The sequence below is a fragment of the Ipomoea nil genome, unplaced genomic scaffold (genome assembly GCF_001879475.1).
Source record: "Ipomoea nil cultivar Tokyo-kokei standard unplaced genomic scaffold, Asagao_1.1 scaffold1361, whole genome shotgun sequence".
Taxonomy (NCBI): domain Eukaryota; kingdom Viridiplantae; phylum Streptophyta; class Magnoliopsida; order Solanales; family Convolvulaceae; genus Ipomoea; species Ipomoea nil.
This window is the reverse complement of record NW_017617789.1, coordinates 367,627-387,890: the sequence shown is the minus strand read 5'-3', so window position 1 is coordinate 387,890 and position 20,264 is coordinate 367,627. Positions and strand designations below refer to the sequence as shown.

The 20,264-nt window shown below is 33.3% G+C and overlaps 1 protein-coding gene across 1 annotated transcript; it reads left to right on the top strand.

Annotated features, from left to right (window-relative positions):
• Nucleotides 1–1,693: 1,693 nt before the first annotated feature.
• LOC109185769 lies at nt 1,694–18,790 on the top strand. The gene is made up of 2 exons (XM_019335720.1): nt 1,694–2,177; nt 18,681–18,790. Exons 1-2 carry the CDS (start codon nt 1,694–1,696, stop codon nt 18,788–18,790), a joined length of 594 nt encoding a protein of 197 aa, XP_019191265.1.
• The last annotated feature ends 1,474 nt before the right edge of the window (nt 18,791–20,264 follow it).

Here is a 20,264-nt window from a genome sequence, read left to right as displayed (position 1 = left end):
GCTAGCTCCCTCTTAGCACCTGCTAGTGTGGTCTACTCTAATGCTAATTGCCATGTCCTACCATTATCCCTTGGTAACCAATTGTTCCAAGTTCGACTTCAAGTGAAATTGGCTTATTGGACTTTTCGATTTGTGCCAGTTAATTAGCTATGGACGACCTAGGCTGATTTACCTTATTGTAGTTCTTTGCTAGTTAGGGTCACAAGGCTGGTTTCACCCAGAGAGCACCTTTGGGTAGCAACGTAGGCTTTTCAATAAATCAAAAATCTTATTATTATACCAAACGTTATAGCTAGTAGTAGCGATCAATTAGTGTCACATTTCGATGGCAGAATATTGGATTTTGCCGTCCAAGTAACACCCAACAATCTGTAAATAAGGTGGTGAGCTGAGGAATGTCCAATCCTATTATTAATTTAGACTTTTAATTAAGATGAGACGTTTAATCTAAATATTTATGACTTCATTCAAACTAAAAGTGGATACATATATAAGGGTTATAACAACTGTCGTCTGGTAGGGCTAATTTAATTTGATTGTGAGACAAGGTCGTTAACGCGTAGGGCCTTTTCAATATGGAAATGCAAAGGAATCTGCAGGAGGAATGAAATTTTCCTCACTTTCTAGTTAAGGTTGGCAATAGCTAGCTAGCATTGGTTAAATCTGAGATTAATCAAACTCACTCGTTGAAAGCTGGAAGTGTAACATCAATATGCACTTCTAAAATGACTTGGTCAAAGATTACTTGGGCTAGATCAAGAAATTCAGAGTTTGTAATCAAGAACACTATTGACATTTTTACAAGATCATATATAACTTACTCATTAATATGTTGAGAGTATTCTAGATTTAGCTATTATTTAACCATGTTTGTTATAAAAATAAGTTATACATTACGTCAGTTAAGGTTCATACTCGGCCCACTCAACATTGAGAAACATATATTAGGGTGTAAGTGTAATGTTGAGAAAACTTTTCACTCTTAGGGACTTTGACTTAATCAACGAGCAAAGATACATATAACATCATCAATTTTTTAATCTAATATAATAAAAAGAAGAATTTGTTTTGCTCTATACAACATAATGTATTTTAACTAACAAATAAATACATAATAATCAACAATTACTACAATACTATTTTTCAATATAAACATAAGTGAACAAATAAATAAGCTTTGTTTCCATCTTATATTTCAACCCCATATACCAAATGGTGTATTGGTATTTGCTCTGCTTGGTCACACTGCTAGCTAGCAATTGCAAAGCAAAAGTGAAATATTAGCCACTCTATATACAATCAAATAAAATCATGTCTCAATTATATATAGTTTCATATAATTTTTTTTTAAATAAAATGTATAGAATAAATACATCTAATCAACCCCTAGGCTGGCCCCAAGTCCTGCAAGAATTCCTATTAAAACGTATGAAATATATTACAATATTGAAGTTGCAACGTCGAAGCCGGCCAGGACTATAAAAATACATAAAGAAAACTACAAAAGTAATGTATGTAAACAAATAAACAATACACTCATTTTATTAATTAAAACCCTAGCTAAAAACTACTTGAGTGTAAACGATAAAGGTCATAAAACTAGTAATCACTTACTACCTAGACTTCCTCAAGAAACCACGTATTTACCGACCAACATCGGAACTCCGATCCAAAACTCCCTTGTCGGCCCGATATGAGCATCATCGCCGCCGCCGCAACTACTACTGATCAAAAGGGCAGCAACCATTCCGACACGTCAAGCGACGAGGCCGATCGCCGCCGTGGAACGGAGAGACCCGCCGCCGCTGTCGGCCGGTCGTACGAGTGCACGTTTTGCAAGAGAGGGTTCACTAACGCGCAGGCCCTGGGAGGGCACATGAACATTCATCGGAAGGACAAACTGAAGGCCAAGCAAAAATCTAATATTAATATTCCTCAACGACAACAACAACAAGGATCTTCACTACCCTCAAGCTACCTCGTACAAATTCCGACCGACCAACAACGTTTTTATCCGTCTCCGAGGGCACAACATGTGGGATACCTGTTTTACCCTAGCTACCACCAGCAAGTTGTTGTCGACGAGGGTTTGAAGGCGGAGAGTTTAGGGGTGCATGGGGATTTAATGGGTGCGAATCTTACACTGAGGATTGGTCCTCAAAGGGAAGAAGAAGATGGTGGAGGAGAAAGCAAGAAGAAGGAAGAATTATTGGAGGAAAATGAAGAAGAAGAAGTGGATTTGGAGCTTCGACTCGGCCATCACAAGTACTCCTAATTATACTCAAAACCTCTCCTCTCCTTTGTTTCCTTGCTAGCTTTATACATACACAATGTTACCTTGAAGAAAGGGTAGTCTGAAAATTGCTTCAATTCAAAGAAATTTGTGTATATACATGTATTGCACACACACACATTCATATGAGTTTTGGTGTGGCTGTGTGTGTGTGTGTGTATCTATGTTTTTTTCCTTTTCTGTATTTTGATTGATTATATTCAAGTTCTATATATATAGTTTCATCCTTTAGTCTATTGTTTGACATGCTGCAGGTTTCTATGCTTTTATGTTGTCATCATTTCATACACAATTTTCCACATATATCATCACATTTTTTGCACATGCAATGGGATTGACTTTAATTTGAACATGATACTTTATATTCATGAGCAATATATATAATATAATATAATGCTAGCCATTTCTCCAATTTTTTTTTTTTTTTCTAATATGACAGTATTTGATTAGACACTTTAGTCTTTGATTACAAATTGGTAGAGTCCGCCAATTCATGATGAGCATTCAATGAGTTAAGCGAGGCCACCTCATGAGAAAATATGAGAGGGGTAAAACGCATTTCTCTATGTATATCTCAAAGACTCCATCCATCTTTTATTACTCTTGAAATCATTTCCATTGCAAAGGTTAAGAAAAACCATGGAATTTTCAACTTATTATGGCCAAATTAAGATCCACCAATCACTATGCATATATATATAACAATCTTTTGTTATTTAACATATATAGCATACTCATTTTGTTATTAATTGTAAGATTTTCAAAATGGTTATATATACTTTTTATAGTAAATATGGAACCCTAATATACTATAATAAGCAATTTCTAAAGCACCAATTTGCATCTGCACCCTTTACACCCAAGTACAACCAAACATGGTATAACTAGTTGCACCTATATCTAGTGTCAATCTATCTGTCCAATTAGTATTGTAAACTTTTTTTTATAGGGGAGCAACCCAAAAGTTGGTCAAACAGTTAATTTGTTAATTACAATAATGTTCAAAATTTGACTCTTTATGTGAGCTATCTATTGCTTTGAGCCTTCACCTAGAGTTACCTCTTGGGTTGCGGATACAAATTTTATGCAAATCAAAGTACTATAAACTTTTCCCATAATAAGTGATGTATTCTTCCCAAACGCAAATCAAAGTACTATAAACAAGAGAGTGATATATTCTTCATTACTGAAACTTGATCACTCTTCAAATAATTATCATTTGGGATTAAAAAACACATACTACGCATCCGAATTAAATGCCCTTTTCACAAACATAGATATATGAGCTAGTATTTTGTTCTATTCCGCTGGCCATTTTTGTTTTAATGTTGTGACATAGTCGTCGTACCCTAATTGTAGTACGTAAAAAGCACTATCATATCATAGTAAAGTAACAATGTTTGGTTATATCAAGAACCACTTAGCAGATGGGCATCCACTAAAAGCACACTACTCTTGTTGATAAATTTGGATGTAGTATTATGAGCCTTCAATTTCTGAGGAATTTGTTATAGGATACCCCGATGGGATCTTTCAATTCTGCACTTGTAGTTATTCCCTCTTAGCGGTGACTAAGGAATCTTCGACGCGTAGGTTCTTAGTGTTTTTCTCCATGATATGCATGCACCACGCACACATTAAAGATAACCTTGAAAATTCTACTGTCAAAGTGTGCTTTAATATAATACGGAGTATATAATATAATTATATTAATGATACTTAGTGGTTTAAACTAGTATTTTCCAGTAATATATGCTCAGTCACGCAGTGGGAGTGGATAATGATTCTTGATTTTAGTTTTGTATGGTTGTCTTATTGATGATGAGATGATCATCATCATATCACTGCTGAAAATTATGAAATTTTCGACCATCTGAAAATTATCTTAAATCAAGTCGAAAGTCTTGTTCCGACCACTTTTGGTATCCAAAAAAACCTTGGTTGCTATTTCCGACCACTTTTTGCTTTCAACTTGATTTAAGATCACTTTCAGGTGATCGGAAATTTCATAATTTCCAATAATAATACTATGTGTATATATATATATATATATATATATATATATATATATATATATATATATATATATATATATATATATATATATATATATATATATATATATATATATATATATATATATATATATATATATACACTATGGATTTTGCGACAAGGAGTTGTTTTGATAACATTGTATACAGTTTCGAGATTGGGATTACAATATAATAAATCAAAGTATGTAGTAGAACAAAATTTATATGGATAAAGTCGACCTAGTACGAAGTGTCAAACTAGCTAGTACATAGTAATAATATCTGTCTAACGTAATGTCAATCCTAATTAAAATAAGACTCGAACTTGAAATATGTATTGCATTCATTACTCTAAGTACTTGTATTTTGTTTATAACTTGACAAGATTCCCCTAGGAACTACCACCTCTACTTTGCTGGTTTTAATATAGTTTTTACCATAATTATCTATTGAGTGAGACATTACCACATATTTTTATCATTTCTTGGCTCTATATGGATGATGAAAAAAAAATCCTAAGATACTAACTCAATTATTGTACACGTGTCTTTCTTAACAAGAATTACTTATCCCTTCGATACTAAAATATATATACAAACAAATTTGTTCACTAAAACTTGAACTAATTTTAAGCGAGGGTTCTGTCTTTTAACCATTAGACACATAATACGGCCCAAAGACATGCTGGCGGCAAATTATTCTGTGGATTACGGTCTAAAATAATGTCGTTTTGATATTAAAAAGTAAAAACTTTATTCTGTGCACGTGTTAGAATAATAAACTTTTTAAGGTATGATAATATATTTATAAGTTAGAATAATAAAATGTACTTTTATGTATTAGAATAATGAAATTTTTAGATAAGACAATGTATTTTATGAATTAGAATAATGTATATTGTACTTTATGTGCTAAAATAATGAAATTTCTAGAGTAAAATAATATATTTTATGAATTAGAATAATATACTTTATAAATTAAAATAATGTACTTTATGTGTTCGTAGACCATGGTTCACACAACTGTATGCAATAATGAATGCATGCTGGCGGCAATTTATATCCTACACCACGGCGCGCGTTGCACTATGCGCCCAGATGCAAAACGACGTCGTTTTAATTTTTTTTTTTTTTGAAATTTCCCGCCCCAGTGAATGGCAGTAGTTTTTTCTTAAAAAAAAACCCGCTGTTTAAGAATGTACATAATGTTATACTAGAATACACATAATGTTATACATGAATGTACATAATTATATAACAAAATATACATACTCTTTTTAAAAGATAATACACATAATCTAACATAATACATAATAAACATAAACTTTTAACATAATACACATCAACTCTTAACATAATACACACAAATTTTCTGATTCGGATGTACATAATTGTATAAAAAGAATGTACATAATTGTATAAAAAATACACATAACTGTATGAACAATACACATAACGTTGTGAACAAATACACATAACGTTGTGAACAAATACACATAATCTCAGCAACTTCTTACCGCGCCTCCCAACACTACCCCAAAACGACGTCGTTTTGGGAGACGTGCGGCACACAGTGCTATGTGCGCCGTGGTGTAGGATATAACGATTGCATGCTGGCAGGTGAAGATCTAAATTATAGCCCAAATGCCTTTGTCGGCCCAAGTTGAAAAACAACATTATTTTGCCATCTGATGCCACCACGGTCCAATTATTTTACCATGAATCAAGTTTCACATTGCATTGTAGATTCTTATTAAAAAAGTTGTGAAATTCGTGAAAATTAGCCCAGAGTCTGATCACTTATAAGTAGTCTTAAGTATTAGTTAAATCGAAAATGTAGTGGATACTCTTTTAGTCTTTTTCATGACTACAACTTCTTAGAAGAAAATTTTCAGTAATACAAATTTAATCAACAACAAAAAAAAAATCTGCATAGCAAATCCAAAAAATTGGTCCATGCAGTAAGAATATCAATCATTATGCTGTGCATCCGTGTGCACTATGCATGGTGCATACGGATGCAAAAACGATGTCGTTTTGACTAAAAACGCGCGTTCCACTTTTTAAAAAAATATTCAGTTTCGATTCCCCTCAACAGCATTATGTTGTTCATTCATTCTGGATTTTTAGTTTATTTATTCAGGATTTTTAGTTTATTGATTCTGGATTTTTAGACGAAAATCGAAACTGATTTTTTTTTTTTTTCATTCATGCTGGATATTTAGTTCATTCATTATGGATATTTACTTCATTCATTATGAATTTTTAATTCATTCATTATGAATTTTTAGTTCATTAATTCTGGATTTTTGAGTTTTTTTTAAGTGGACGCGCGTTTTTAGTCAAAACGACGTCGTTTTTGCATCCGTGTGCACCATGCATGGTGCACACGGATGCACGCATAATTTGCCGTAAGAATATCTGCTTCCACTCTACATGACCTTACGGACTTTGATAGTTCATCTTCTTGCAAAAGTTGAAGCAACATATCTTATGAATTTTTGTGTCTTGTGTTGTACAATTTTGTGCCTACAAATACAAATTTTGTATCTAAATCAGATTTAAAAAATAAGTAAACATATAACATGTGTATATGTCGTGTTATGAAATTTTGTACCTTACGAATTTGAATTTTGTACCCCGTTGTTTCAATCCATGGTCTATAATGTTATGTGAACCTTGGTCCATGATATAAATTGCCCTCAATCCAAGAATACGAACTCAAAAATTTGTTAGTGTTGACGACTATAAGTCCAAGAAGCTATGTTTATTTATTTGGCTAGTGGACTAAAATCAACGAGCAACAACAAGAATATCATTTTACAAATAATGGTAGTTATTCAATTCTCGTACGCTAAAGATCATTGTGCACATTAATATTTCATTATGATATTTTTAGATGTTCTGTTATCAATTTTCTAATGTAGGTGAGATGTAATTGTATTTAATTAACAAATCAAGAATTTGCAACTATCTTTTAGGTATACTATCAAAATTGTTATAAGAGTGCATGCATTTTTTATTTGTAAAATTCACCATTTGTGTTTAATTATAATACATATACTCATTGAATCATTGTTGCATGTCAATTTGTTTACTTGATCTAACTTTTAAAAATAATTGTGGCATTATTATTACTATATATAAATTTATCCCTACATAAATGATGTTGATTTTCAAAGTTTAAAAATGTGAAAGGTAAAATATATAAGTATTATGATTTTAGCATTCTACTAATGACAAATATAAGTGTTATTGCATTCATTTAAAAGTTTTGTAGTATAAATGCTGGAAACAAATTTTATAAAATACCATAAATTATAAGAATTTACTAATATAAAGTTATAGAAATTATTTAAATATTATGAGCCCAAAAAAAAATTGATTTACGTTAATAACATAACTGGAGAAAAACTAATATAAAAAAAAAAAACAACTAATTGAACTGACTTACATTTGCAAAGTTTGAAAAAATAGGAATAAGGTTCAAATTGGCCACTGAACGTAACCTGAAAATGCAATTAGGCAACTGAACAAAAAAAAGTGCAATTAGGTCACTGAACACTCAAAAAACGTGCAATTAGACCACAAAACACTCTAAATGTATGCAATTTCACCGGATAACAAGTTACCATCAATTTTAACAGGTTACCTGCTTACGTGGTTGCTGAGTTGGCATTTTTAATTATTTTTAAATATTTTTAATAAATTTTAATAATAAATTTAAAAAAATTAAAAAAGAATAAATAAATAAAACGACGGCCACCCCCTTCCCCCTTCCTTCGTCTCCGGCAGAGACATAGGAAGAGGGGGGAAGGGGGGAGGGCCACCCCGTTGTTTTTTTTTTTTTTTTTTTTTTTAAATAAATGTATTATTAAAATTTATTAAAATCGTTTTCAAAAAATTATTTAAAATTTATTAAAATATATATAAACTTAGGTGATCCTAGACAACAAACGACTATGCTAAGCTCCGGAGGCAACAATAAACAAATATTAAATTAATAAGATGTTGGGTTGCATGCGAATGTCTTTTTTGTTAGCAATAAAAGTGATACTAGGAACTGAGTTGGAGCCCAAGCCCAAGATGCATTTAAGGCTATCGAGAACTATTATAGTACTCAAACCAACTAGGCTAGCTGCCTAGAATAGAAGAAAGTCTAGTGGGAACCAATTGAAGTCAAATGCTCGTTTAGAAAAGAGTTAATTATCGAAATGGTTCATTGACTATAGCGGAATTACTAATTTGATCCTTGACTATTTTTTTGACCAATTAAGTCCCTCAATTTTAAAAATCTTAACCAATTTGGTCCTCTGTTTGTTTGACCGTTAGTCAACTGTTAACTTCGGACCAAATTGGTAATTTGCTATAGTCAAGGGACCATTTTGGTAATTTACTTTAAGGGTGGGCAATTCGGTTCACTTTTCTCGAACCGAACCATACCAAACTAGTTAGATTCGGTAATATACCGAACAACCGAACGGTAATAGATTCTTGTATACCGAACGGTTCGAGTCTCGAACCGAACTGAATTTGTTCGGTAAAAATCGAACCGAACCGAATACCGTTTGAACTTTGGATTGCTATTTTGTTATATATTAGACTTTAGATATGACTATGTAAACACCATAACACATAATATATAACTTTTGATAACACACCATAAAGAAATCAAATAAAACATTTACGAGAGATACCCGTGAGAATATGAGCTGAACGGCAGAGCAAGCAGTATGGGACTTGAATTTACTTTTTGTTTATTTATTTATTTATTATTATTATTATTATTATTATTATTATTATTATATTTTTTATAAAAAAATCAAACGGTATTCGGTTCAGTTCAATTTTTTATCGAAAAATTCAGATCGATTTTTTATTGAACCGTTCGGTATACAAGAATCCAATACCGTTCGGTTGTTCGGTATATTACCGAACCAAATTAGTTCGGTTCGGTTTGATACGGTTCAGTTCGAGAAACTAGAATTGCCCACCCCTAAAGTTAATTACCAAAATGGTCCTTTGACTATAGAAAAATTATCAATTTGGTCCCAAGTTAACGGTTGACTAACGGTCAAACAAACGGAGGATCAAATTGGTTAAGATTTTTAAAGTTGAAGGACTTAATTGGTTAAAAAAAATAGTCAAGGACCAAATTGGTAATTTCACTATAGTCAAGGGACCATTTCCGTAATTAACTCTTTAGAAAATTATGATGTTGGCATAAAACAGACCTCCTACGATCATCTTCAGACACTTGTACCACCCCTCAATCATCTCCTCCCCCGTCATTGTTCTTAATTGTCAGCTTCAAGGCTGTCATCTTCAGACACTTGTACCACCCCTTAATCACCGTCATTCTTCAGACACTTGTACCACCCCTCAGTCATCTCCTCACCGTACCCCAATAATCGCCAAGTTAATGCCTGCCGTCATGTTGCTCTTAATTGTCTGAGCAGGCGACATCGCACCCATCATTGCTCTTAATTGTCGGCTTCAAGGCCTTGCTCTTAATTGTCGGCTTCAAGGCCGCCATCTTCAAACACTTGTACCACCCCTCAATCATCTCTTCACTGTACCCCAATAATCGCCAAGTTAATGCCCCCCGTCATTGCTCTTAATTGTCTGAGCAGGCGACATCGCACCCGTCATTTCTCTTAATTGTCGGCTTCAAGGCCGTCATCTTCAAACACTTGTACCACCCCTCAATAATCTCCTCACCATACCCCAATAATCGCCAAGACACTTGTACCACCCCTCAATCATCTCCTCACTGTACCCCAATAATTGCCAATTGCCAAGTTATTGTCTGAGCAGACGACATCGCACCCGTCACCAATTGCCAAGTTATTGTCTGAGCAGGCGTCATCTCTTCACCGTACCCCAATAATTGCCAATTGCCAAGTTATTGTCTGAGCAGGCGACATCGCACCCGTCATTGCTCTTAATTGTCGGCTACCATCCACCAAACCGCCCTATCCCCTCTCGTCTCCCTTATTTTCACCATGGATCTCGAATTTTATGCCATCCTACATTTGAACCCTAAATTTCATACCTCCTTTCACTTTGGTCCGAAATTTCTTATTATTACTCAGTCCAATTTCACCTTAATGCTTTTAGCGCTCTAAAATTAGTCTTAGACCTTTGGGCCAGCCATCAAGCCCCAAAGAGTCAACACCGCCTCCACTGAGGCTCGATCTCATGACCTCCCATATAGGAGAGTCACTACATGTCATCTGAGCATAAGGTGCTTGACCAATCAAATTTAAATTACTCCACTTAAATCCATATATAATTTGAATGGAGGGGCTAGTTTAATTTTATTTTCAATTTATATATTTTAAATAAACTTGCACTTTTGGTTTCCTAGCATAATAGGGGACTTAATAAAGTGGGCTTGTGACACTTTCAATTCCTCTATTAACGTTTCTATTAAAATTATTACTCTTCAAAAATTTTAGTTGATCAAAACTAATAACAAACTTTCACCATTTGATTTATTTCTCTTTTATCTCCTTAATGTACATGAAGTTACTAAATCCGTGAATGGCAGTGGTGGCGTGCAGCATGAGTGCAGTATAAGTGATGGGAGAATGGAATTGAATAGCACAAACATAAAAAGTGGGATACAAGTGAAAAACGTCTACATTCAACAACTTAACTGTATTCAAATCCTTTCTCAAAAAAAAAAAAAAAAAAAAAAAAAAAAAAAAAAAAAAAAACTGTATTCAAATCCATGCCAAGAATTGAACCTGCTTACATCTCCCTGTCACTCACATGGACTGTCTGTTTGACGTACATTTACCTCTTTAATTCATGTTCATTCTAAGGGACCGGACCCCCTTCAATTCATTTTCTTCCCCACTTTATTTCTCACTCTTTTAATTCACCATTCACTAATGCACAAAAGTGACAAACCCCTTTTCAAGTACTCTCATCAACTGTGTTTGCCTCATTACAACATACATCCAAAACTCATCCAGGGTGTTTGGTTCGCACATGAAAATCAGAATCAGAACGAGAATTAAATACTAGGTAATAGTAATGAGTTTTGGTGAAAATATTTTACATGTTTGGTAGTAAGGTGTAAGTAGAATGATTACAAATATTAATATTATTTGGTTATGTATGAGCCTATATATAATGGGAATAAAAGTTTTAAAAATACAAATTAAAAACAAAAAATCAAAGCAATTAATCATAAACTCAAAGCACCAAATGAACAAAAAATCAAAACAAAAATCTGAGGGATGTGTAGTGAGGAGGCAACAGATCGGCAAGCGACAAATAAGGAGAGATAAGATGGAATGATACCCGTTTTTAATTAAGAAATAATGTTTTTAATTGAAAAGTAATCAAATTCAATTGTTGTGCTTTAACAAGCTGTCAACCAAACAATAACTATGATTTTGATTCTCATTCATAGTGTGTAAACTCGTGAACCAAACACACCCCATTTCAATCAACAGTAGTAAAATTAAATTCCACTGTATCATTACATTATATCATCAAGGGCGAAGCCTAAAAAAAGTTCAGTGGAAGTGAAAAGACATAGTTGCTATTCCTAGTCTCCTAGACCTCCCAAAAAATAAGATGTTTAAGACCACCGAGCCTTAACCTTCAATAACCTTTATATATAATAAAATTATTGTTTTAAAAATCGCACCTAAACACCAATTAATAAATTATTAATTGTGTTTAATAAATTAATACAAGTTTAAAATAAGCTCGAACACTATACAATTTTACACGAAGCAATCCATTGTTATCATCTCCTCAAAATACCCCAAAAAAAGTACCAAAAAAAAAATGAAAACAATAACGAAGAGAGAGAGAGAGAGAGTTAAAGGGGCAAATTATGATGTGTGCACGCGCATACCATGCACGTGGTGTGCACGAATCTATATTCATAATTTTTTAGACTCTCGGTGAGCTAAAGTTATGAATCTAAAGTATAATTTTTAGCTCACTGCGAGTCTCTAAATTATGGGTATACAATACCGAAATTATGAATCTACAGTATATAAATTATGGTTATAGATTTGTGCGCATCATGCAAGGTGAGCACGTGCTCACATCAAAACGATTGAGTTAAAGGTGGGAGGGGGGGGGGGGGGGGGGGGGCAATGCTCTGGGGTGGGGAAGTAGAAAACGGAAATGAATACGGAAAAAAAAGAAAAAGAAAAGAAAAAAAAACCCGGAAATGAAGGAAGAAGAGAAACGGAGCCAAAAAACTAGGAAAAGGGGCTAAAATGACGCAAAAAGACATAAAAATAAAACAAGGAAGAAGAGAAAATTGGGGTTAATGACGCAGTCAAGCAGGTCTAAAGGGGTGTTGATTTGGTTAGAAAACTGATAAGTCAAAATAGTACATCGAATAGTAGAGTGGAATATGAATATTATTAGTATAACTGATGTATGTTATTTATTAAGAACATATACAATGGGGGTTGGGAGCTCAGAATTGGGGGTTGAGAGGTTGTAATCTATGTAATAGTTTGTCACCAAAATGGTGGGGAAATGGTTATATATATATATATATATATATATATATATATATATATATAAAAGTTCCAGTGCGAGCGGGTGAAGGTTTCCTGTGCAGATGTGTGTGACTTTTGTACTTATGGTGTGTGAATATTGTGCCTAAGGTGCGTGAGTTTGTACTTAAGGTGCGTGGTATGTAGTTAAGGTGCATGAGTTTTGTGCTTAAGGTGCGTGAGTCTTGTGCTTAAGGTGCGTGAGTATTGTGTTTAAGGTGCGTAAGTTTGTGTTTAATGTGAGTAGTTGTTGAAAACTTTAAGGTGTGTGGGTTTTGTGCTTAAGGTATGTGAGTTTGTGCTTAATGTGAGTAGTTGTTGAAAACTTAAGGTGCGTGTGTTTTGTGCTTAAGGTGTTTTGTTTGTGTGCTTAATGTGCGTGTCTTGTGTACTTAAAGTGCGTCAGTTTAATGTTTAATGTACGTGCAGCCGCACAACCGCACGGGAAGTGAATCCCGCACCTGATCCCTTCCCTATAAAAGGAGTTTGCAGATGGTATGATGACAGTTAAGTAGTAGGCTAATGTGCCATTATTTGATTAGTTGGCATCGATGGCATGTCATGTAACATGATCAGATAACTATTGGTGGCTCAATATCACTTTACATGCTTAAATGTTATACTAAAATCTAGAGCCTAACTGTTGGTGGTCATTAAAACACCAAAATTAAAATTTAAGTGCATTTTCAATAGAAACTATAGAATTTAGAGGAGAACAATTCACAAATACAAAGAGAATACAAAAATCAAATATGTGTAGTAAGCCATACAAGCAATGAGTATTGATGTAGAGGTAACTATTGGTTTCTAAGTAGGTTACTTTCTTTATCAAAATACAATTCTAAAAATTAAAATTAAATGAGGTCAAAAAACTGACACTAAAGTCCTTTTTTATAGTAGTGTCAATCAACAATAGTAAAATTATATCATCAAGGATAAAGCCTAAAAATGTTCAGTGGAAGTGAAAAGAGATATATAGTTGTTATTCCTAGTGATCTCCTAGACCTCTCAAAAAAAATAAGATGCTTAAGACCACCAAGCCTTAGCCTTCAATAACCTTTATATTATATAATAAAATTATTGTTTTAAAAATCGCGTCTAAACACTGATTAATAAACTATTAATTATGTTTAATAAATTAATACAAGTTTAAAATAAGCTCGATCACTATACAATTTTACACGAAGCAACCCATTGTTAATTTGTTATCATCTCCTCAAACTACCCCCAAAAAAAAGTTAAAAAAAAAAACTAAATTGAAAACAATAACAAGAGAGAGAGAGATTTAAAGGGGCAAATTATGCTGTGAGCACGTGCTCACCATGCACGTGGTGCACACGAATCTATATCTATAATTTCTATACTGTATATCCATAATTTCTATACTCTCGGTGAGCTAAAATTATGAATCTAAAATATAATTTTTATATCACCGCGAGTCTCGAAATTATGGATTTACAGTATAGAAATTATTGATATAGATTAGTGGTTATAAATTATGAATCTAAAGTATAAATTTTAGCTCACCGAGAGTCTAGAAATTATAAATATATAGTATAGAAATTATATATAAATCTACCGTATAGAAATTATGGATATAGATTTGTGCGGTGAGCACGTGCTAAGCATAACGATTGAGTTAAAGGGAGGAGGGGGGGGGGGGGGGGGCAATGCTCCGGGGGTGGGGAAGTAGAAAACGGAAATGAATACGGAAAAAAAAAAAAGAAAAAGAAAAGAAAAAAAAACCCGGAAATGAAGGAAGAAGAGAAACGGAGCCAAAAAACTAGGAAAAGGGGGTAAAATGACGCAAAAAAAAAAAAACATAAAAAAAAACAAGGAAGAAGAGAAACGGAGCCAAAAAACTAGGAAAAGGGGGTAAAATGACGCAAAAAAAAAAAACATAAAAAAAAAAAAACAAGGAAGAAGAGAAACGGAGCCAAAAAACTAGGAAAAGGGGGTAAAATGACGCAAAAAAAAAAACATAAAAATAAAACAAGGAAGAAGAGAAACGGAGCCAAAAAAACTAGGAAAAGGGGGTAAAATGACGCAAAAAAAACATAAAAATAAAACAGGGAAGAAGAGAAACGGAGCCAAAAAAACTAGGAAAAGGGGGTAAAATGACGCAAAAAAACATAAAAATAAAACAAGGAAGAAGAGAAAATTGGGGTTAATGACGCAGTCAACCAGGTCTAAAGGGGTGTTGATTTGGTTAGAAAACTGATAAGTCAAAATAGTACATCGAATAGTAGAGTGGAAGATGAATATTATTAGTATAACTGATGTATGTTATTTATTAAGAACATATACAATGGGGGTTGGGAGCTCAGATTTGGGGGTTGAGAGGCTCTAATCTATGTAATAGTTTGTCACCAAAATGGTGGGGAAATGATTATATATATATATATATATATATATATATATATATATATATATATATATAGGGAAGGGATCAGGTGCGAGTGGTGCTTTCCGTGCGATTGTGCGGACGGACTCACATTAAGCATTACACTAGCGCACTTTAAGTACACAACAGACGCACATTAAACGCACAAACAAATTACATTCAGAACACAAACTCACACACCTTAAGCAGTAAACTCATGCATCTTAAGCACAACCCTCACGCACCTTAAGCACAAAATTCACGCACCTTAAGCACAAAAACACACGCACCTTAAGTTTTAACAACAACTCACATTAAGTACACACTCACGCACATTAAGTACAAAACTCATGCACCTTAAGCACAAGACTCACGCACCTTAAGCACAAAACCTACGCACATTAAGCACAAAATTCATGCACTTTAAAGTTTCAACAACAACTCACATTAAGTACACACTCGCGCACATTAAGCACACAACTCATGCACCTTAGGCACAAGACTCACACACTTTAAGTACAAAACTCACGCACATTAAGCACTACATACTCACGCACATTAAGCACAAACCTCACGCACCTTAAACACAAGATTCACACACATTAAGTACAAAACTCACGCACATTAATCACCTGTACAACCGCACGGGAACCATTCCCCGCACTGGAACTTAAACCTATATATATATATATATATATATATATATATATATATATATATATATATTAAAAGGAGTTTGCAGATGGTATGATGACAGTTAAGTAGTAGGCTAATGTGTCATTATTTGATTAGTTGGTATGGATGGCATGTCATGCAACATGATCAGATAACTATTGGTGGCTCAATATCACTCTTCATGCTTAAATGTTATACTAAAATCTAGAGCTTAACCATTGGTTGTCATTAAAACACCAAAATTAAAATTTAAGTGCATTTTCAATAGAAACTATAGAATTTAAAGGAGAACAATTCACAAATACAAAGAGAATACAAAAATCAAATATATGTAGTAAGCCATACAAGTAATGAGTATTGATGTAGAGGTAACTAATGGTTCCTAAGTAGGTTACTTTCTTTATCAAAATACAATCCTAAAAAACTCCTAAAATTAATGTTTAGGGAGTAGAGAGACCAAACCTAACCAATATGTACATATAGAATCTTTCAAATTAGATTATCTCCACATACTCTGACAAAAATGCACAATGGATTCTTGCTAAGTGCCCAATATTAAAACCAACAAATAATTACTATTTGTAGTTTTAATCAACAATCTATTACCCTAGAAATATCATATTGTTGGTTTTCAGCAAACTAAAAGCCTAGAGGGCTAGGGGAGGGGCAAATTATGTCCTGGAAATGTGTTCACCGTGAATGGTGAACACAAGGCCAAACGATGTCGTTTTTAGGCAAAAAAAAAAAAAAATTGCGGATGTGGAGTTACGGCGCGCGTTGATCAAATTATGAATTTTCTGTTATGAGATTATGAATTTTCATAAAATTCATAATCGCATAACAGAAAATTCATAATCGCATAACAGAAAATTCATAATCTCATAACTGAAAATTCATAATCTTATAACAGAAAATTCATAATCTCATAGTTCCAAAGTGAATGTGTAGGCATGGTTCCAAAGTGAATGTGCAGGCATGGATTCATAATTTATGAATGTCCGTGATTTCGGACGGGAATGTATAGGCATGGTTCCAAAGTGAATGTGCAGGCATGAATTCATAATTTATGAATGTCCGAAATCATTGTTCACCTCAAATTAAAGTAAAACCGCAAAATGTGAAAATGAAGAAGAAAAGTCACGCAATTAATTAAGAAAGAAAAAAAAAATAACGGTGTACTAACACCGTTGGAACCGTGTTCACCATAAATGGTGAACACGGTTCCATGGCATAACGCTCCTAGGGGAGGGGAGGGTAAGTTGAATCTTTAGATGTGTTTCAAGTTTTTAAGAAAATGGTAACTAATTAAGTAGGTTTGTTATAGCAATTTACTAGTGACTAATCACCATTTTTTCTAACTTCATTAAATTGATAGCTATGAAATCTCAATAGCTATTTTTCTTATCAAAAGGCAACCTTAGAATCATCATAGAATTGTTGTTTTGATATCTTTAGGGACTAGACACTGCTGGAAATTATGGAATTTCCGACCACCTGAAAGTGATCTTAAATCAAGTCGAAAGTCTTGTTCCGACCACTTTTGGTATTCGGAAAAACCTTTGTTGCTATTTCCGACCACATTTTGCTTTCGACTTGATTTAAGATCACTTTCAGGTGATCGTAAATTCCATAATTTCCAGTAGTGACAGAGATCCAGACCTTAATCAACAAGCACATACTGAGTTTGTCAAATTAGATTATTGATCGAAGGAGTGATAGTGTGAGATTTGTCATTCTCAAAGGATTCGGGATAAATGCAAGCTTATGTGTTCTCAAGCACAAAGTACTATCAATTTCATGGGCAACAAGTAAAACAAGTAAATGTTAAGTGAATAACAAGTATGTAAAAGGCAGATGAGAATAGGAAATTGGATTAGGCCAGGTCATGGTAATGTTTCCAAATCAGATCAAGAGTGAAAATCAATTGACTTGATGGCATATGCCATTAATTGGGAGGAAGCCTTTATCAAGGTTATTCCACACTCTTAGAACACATAAGGACATTCACATGACCCATGAGCCTCTAAGAGGCATTTAACCAAACACATTGTTTTTGACATCTCATACTCCCTTTTCTAAAAGGTGATGTAAGGTTAATTAACCCCTTGAGTCTACATTAGGTAATCACTTCCTAATCAAAACTCAATCATGTTAATTAACATCATCAAAGCCAAATCTCATATCTCCTACTCAATCAATTCAAGGTCATATATCCATTAACCTAATCTACATCCATATCTCCCTCCTAAGGGAATTACTCACACATGATTATAATATAAGTGACAATAGATTCAAGATCAAAAGAACAGTCCATAGCAATCACAAAGAAGGAAATCAAATCAACAAGACAATAAGCAAAAGTGAAACGAAATGAAATTGAAATTGACTTATCTATTTGGAGATGAAATTACAAAGCAAAGTCTTCAATCCTTGCTTCCAAAGTATAAATGAAACTTGAATCTAACTAATGCTTATATTCGAAAGGAAAAATGTAGTACATTTTCTATCTGGAGTTCTAAGAGTTAGAAAGATTGACTCAGTATGGAAGTTGAATTCTCCAAAAGAAAGTAACTAACTAAGTGCAAACATCCAAAAGTCCTTAAATAAAATTTGATTTCTCACATTTATGCTTTCGAAATGCATTGCGTCACGAGGCATGTCACGTCGTGACATGCCTCGTGACTGCCTTGATTGACTTTCAGATACTTGTGCATCATGAACCTCCTCAGTCATGATGGTTTCTCGTGAATGCAGAACACCCCTCGCAAAAGTATACCTCACAAACCTCGTCACATCGTGATATTGCTCGTAGTAGCAAAATGTGCCTTGCAGATGATTACCTCAAGAGCCTCGTCACACTGTGATGAGGCTTGTGATATCAGAGATGACTTTCTAAAATCTTCCTCATGAGCCTTGTCACGTGCATGACAATGTTGCGTGACAGTGTCTTTGGCTTCGATCCTATTTTTGCTCATTTTTTCCAATTTATCCTTGAATTTTCTTTTTTTTTTACCTTCAAAACAAAATAATGCTCTCAATTAGCTCATCTCACACACTTTATCTCATAATTGGTTACTTAATGCATAACAAAAGTAACACAATTATATTAAGCACCTATCAGTTTTGTACATGCACCCCGGCCTCGACAAAATTGCAAATAGTTAATATTAAATTTTGACAAAAAAGGTACACTAGATTTTTTAGAAATTTACTTTTTTAAATGACACCCATATTGATATTTTTTTTTATTTTTTAAAATTAAATCTATATGTAAATAAAATCATTATTTTAGTTTATGTACATTAAATTTTGTTTTTATGAAGCTATAGAAACAATATTATGAACATACTATAAAGTGAAAAGAAATACATATGATGTATATTTAGTTGTTCTCTTTGGCTCATTTTACATGTTATGTTTACTATTCATTGGTAAAACAAATTTTTTCTTCTTTACTTTTTTTTTAAAGTATTTTTAATTTTTTAAAAATTTGATTGTTTTGTGTTTAATAGTACTTTTAATATAGTTTTGGGAAAAGGGTCAAATAGGCCCTCAAACTTTAGCTTAAAAGTCAATTAGACCCCTAAACTTTTTTAAGGTGCAATTACACCCATCAACAATTCATTTAAGTGCAATGAAACCCAAAAACAAATTAATGACCTTCTATCACAGGTCATTAGGGTTCAAGCCACCTTCCGGCAAAAAAAAAAAAAAAAAAAAAAAAAAAGTGATCGGCGAAATTTCTGGCAAAAAAAAATGTGACCGGCGAAATTTCTGGCAAAAAAAAAAGTGACCGGCGACTGACGAACGGTCGCCGGCGGTCACTTTTTTGCCAGAAATTTCACCAGTCATTTTTTTTTTCCAGAAATTTCGTCAGAAGGTGGCCTGAACCTTAATGACCTGTGATAACAGGTCATTAACTTGTTTTTGGGCTTCATTGCACCTAAATAAATTGTTGTTGAGTGTAATTGCATCTTTAAAAAGTTTAGGGGCCTAATTGACTTTTAAGTTAAAGTTTGAGAGCATATTTGACTCTTTTCCGTATAGTTTTTAAATATATAAACTTTATATACTAATAAAACTATACTTAAACATTATGAAAACTTATCCTGCACTTACCAAGAAATATATTATCTTTAGGAATATGAAGCAACACACATAATCTGCATTTAGCCATTTACTAATATTATGTTTAGTGCAATAGTTTAGTATGTGGAGATTTCAATACTTGTGTGCATCCAAATACATTATTTGTTGTGCTGGCTACATTTAATTAAAATTTGTGTCCCTTGCGTATAAACACCCACAAATTAATTTGTCTCTATGACTTTTTAGTAT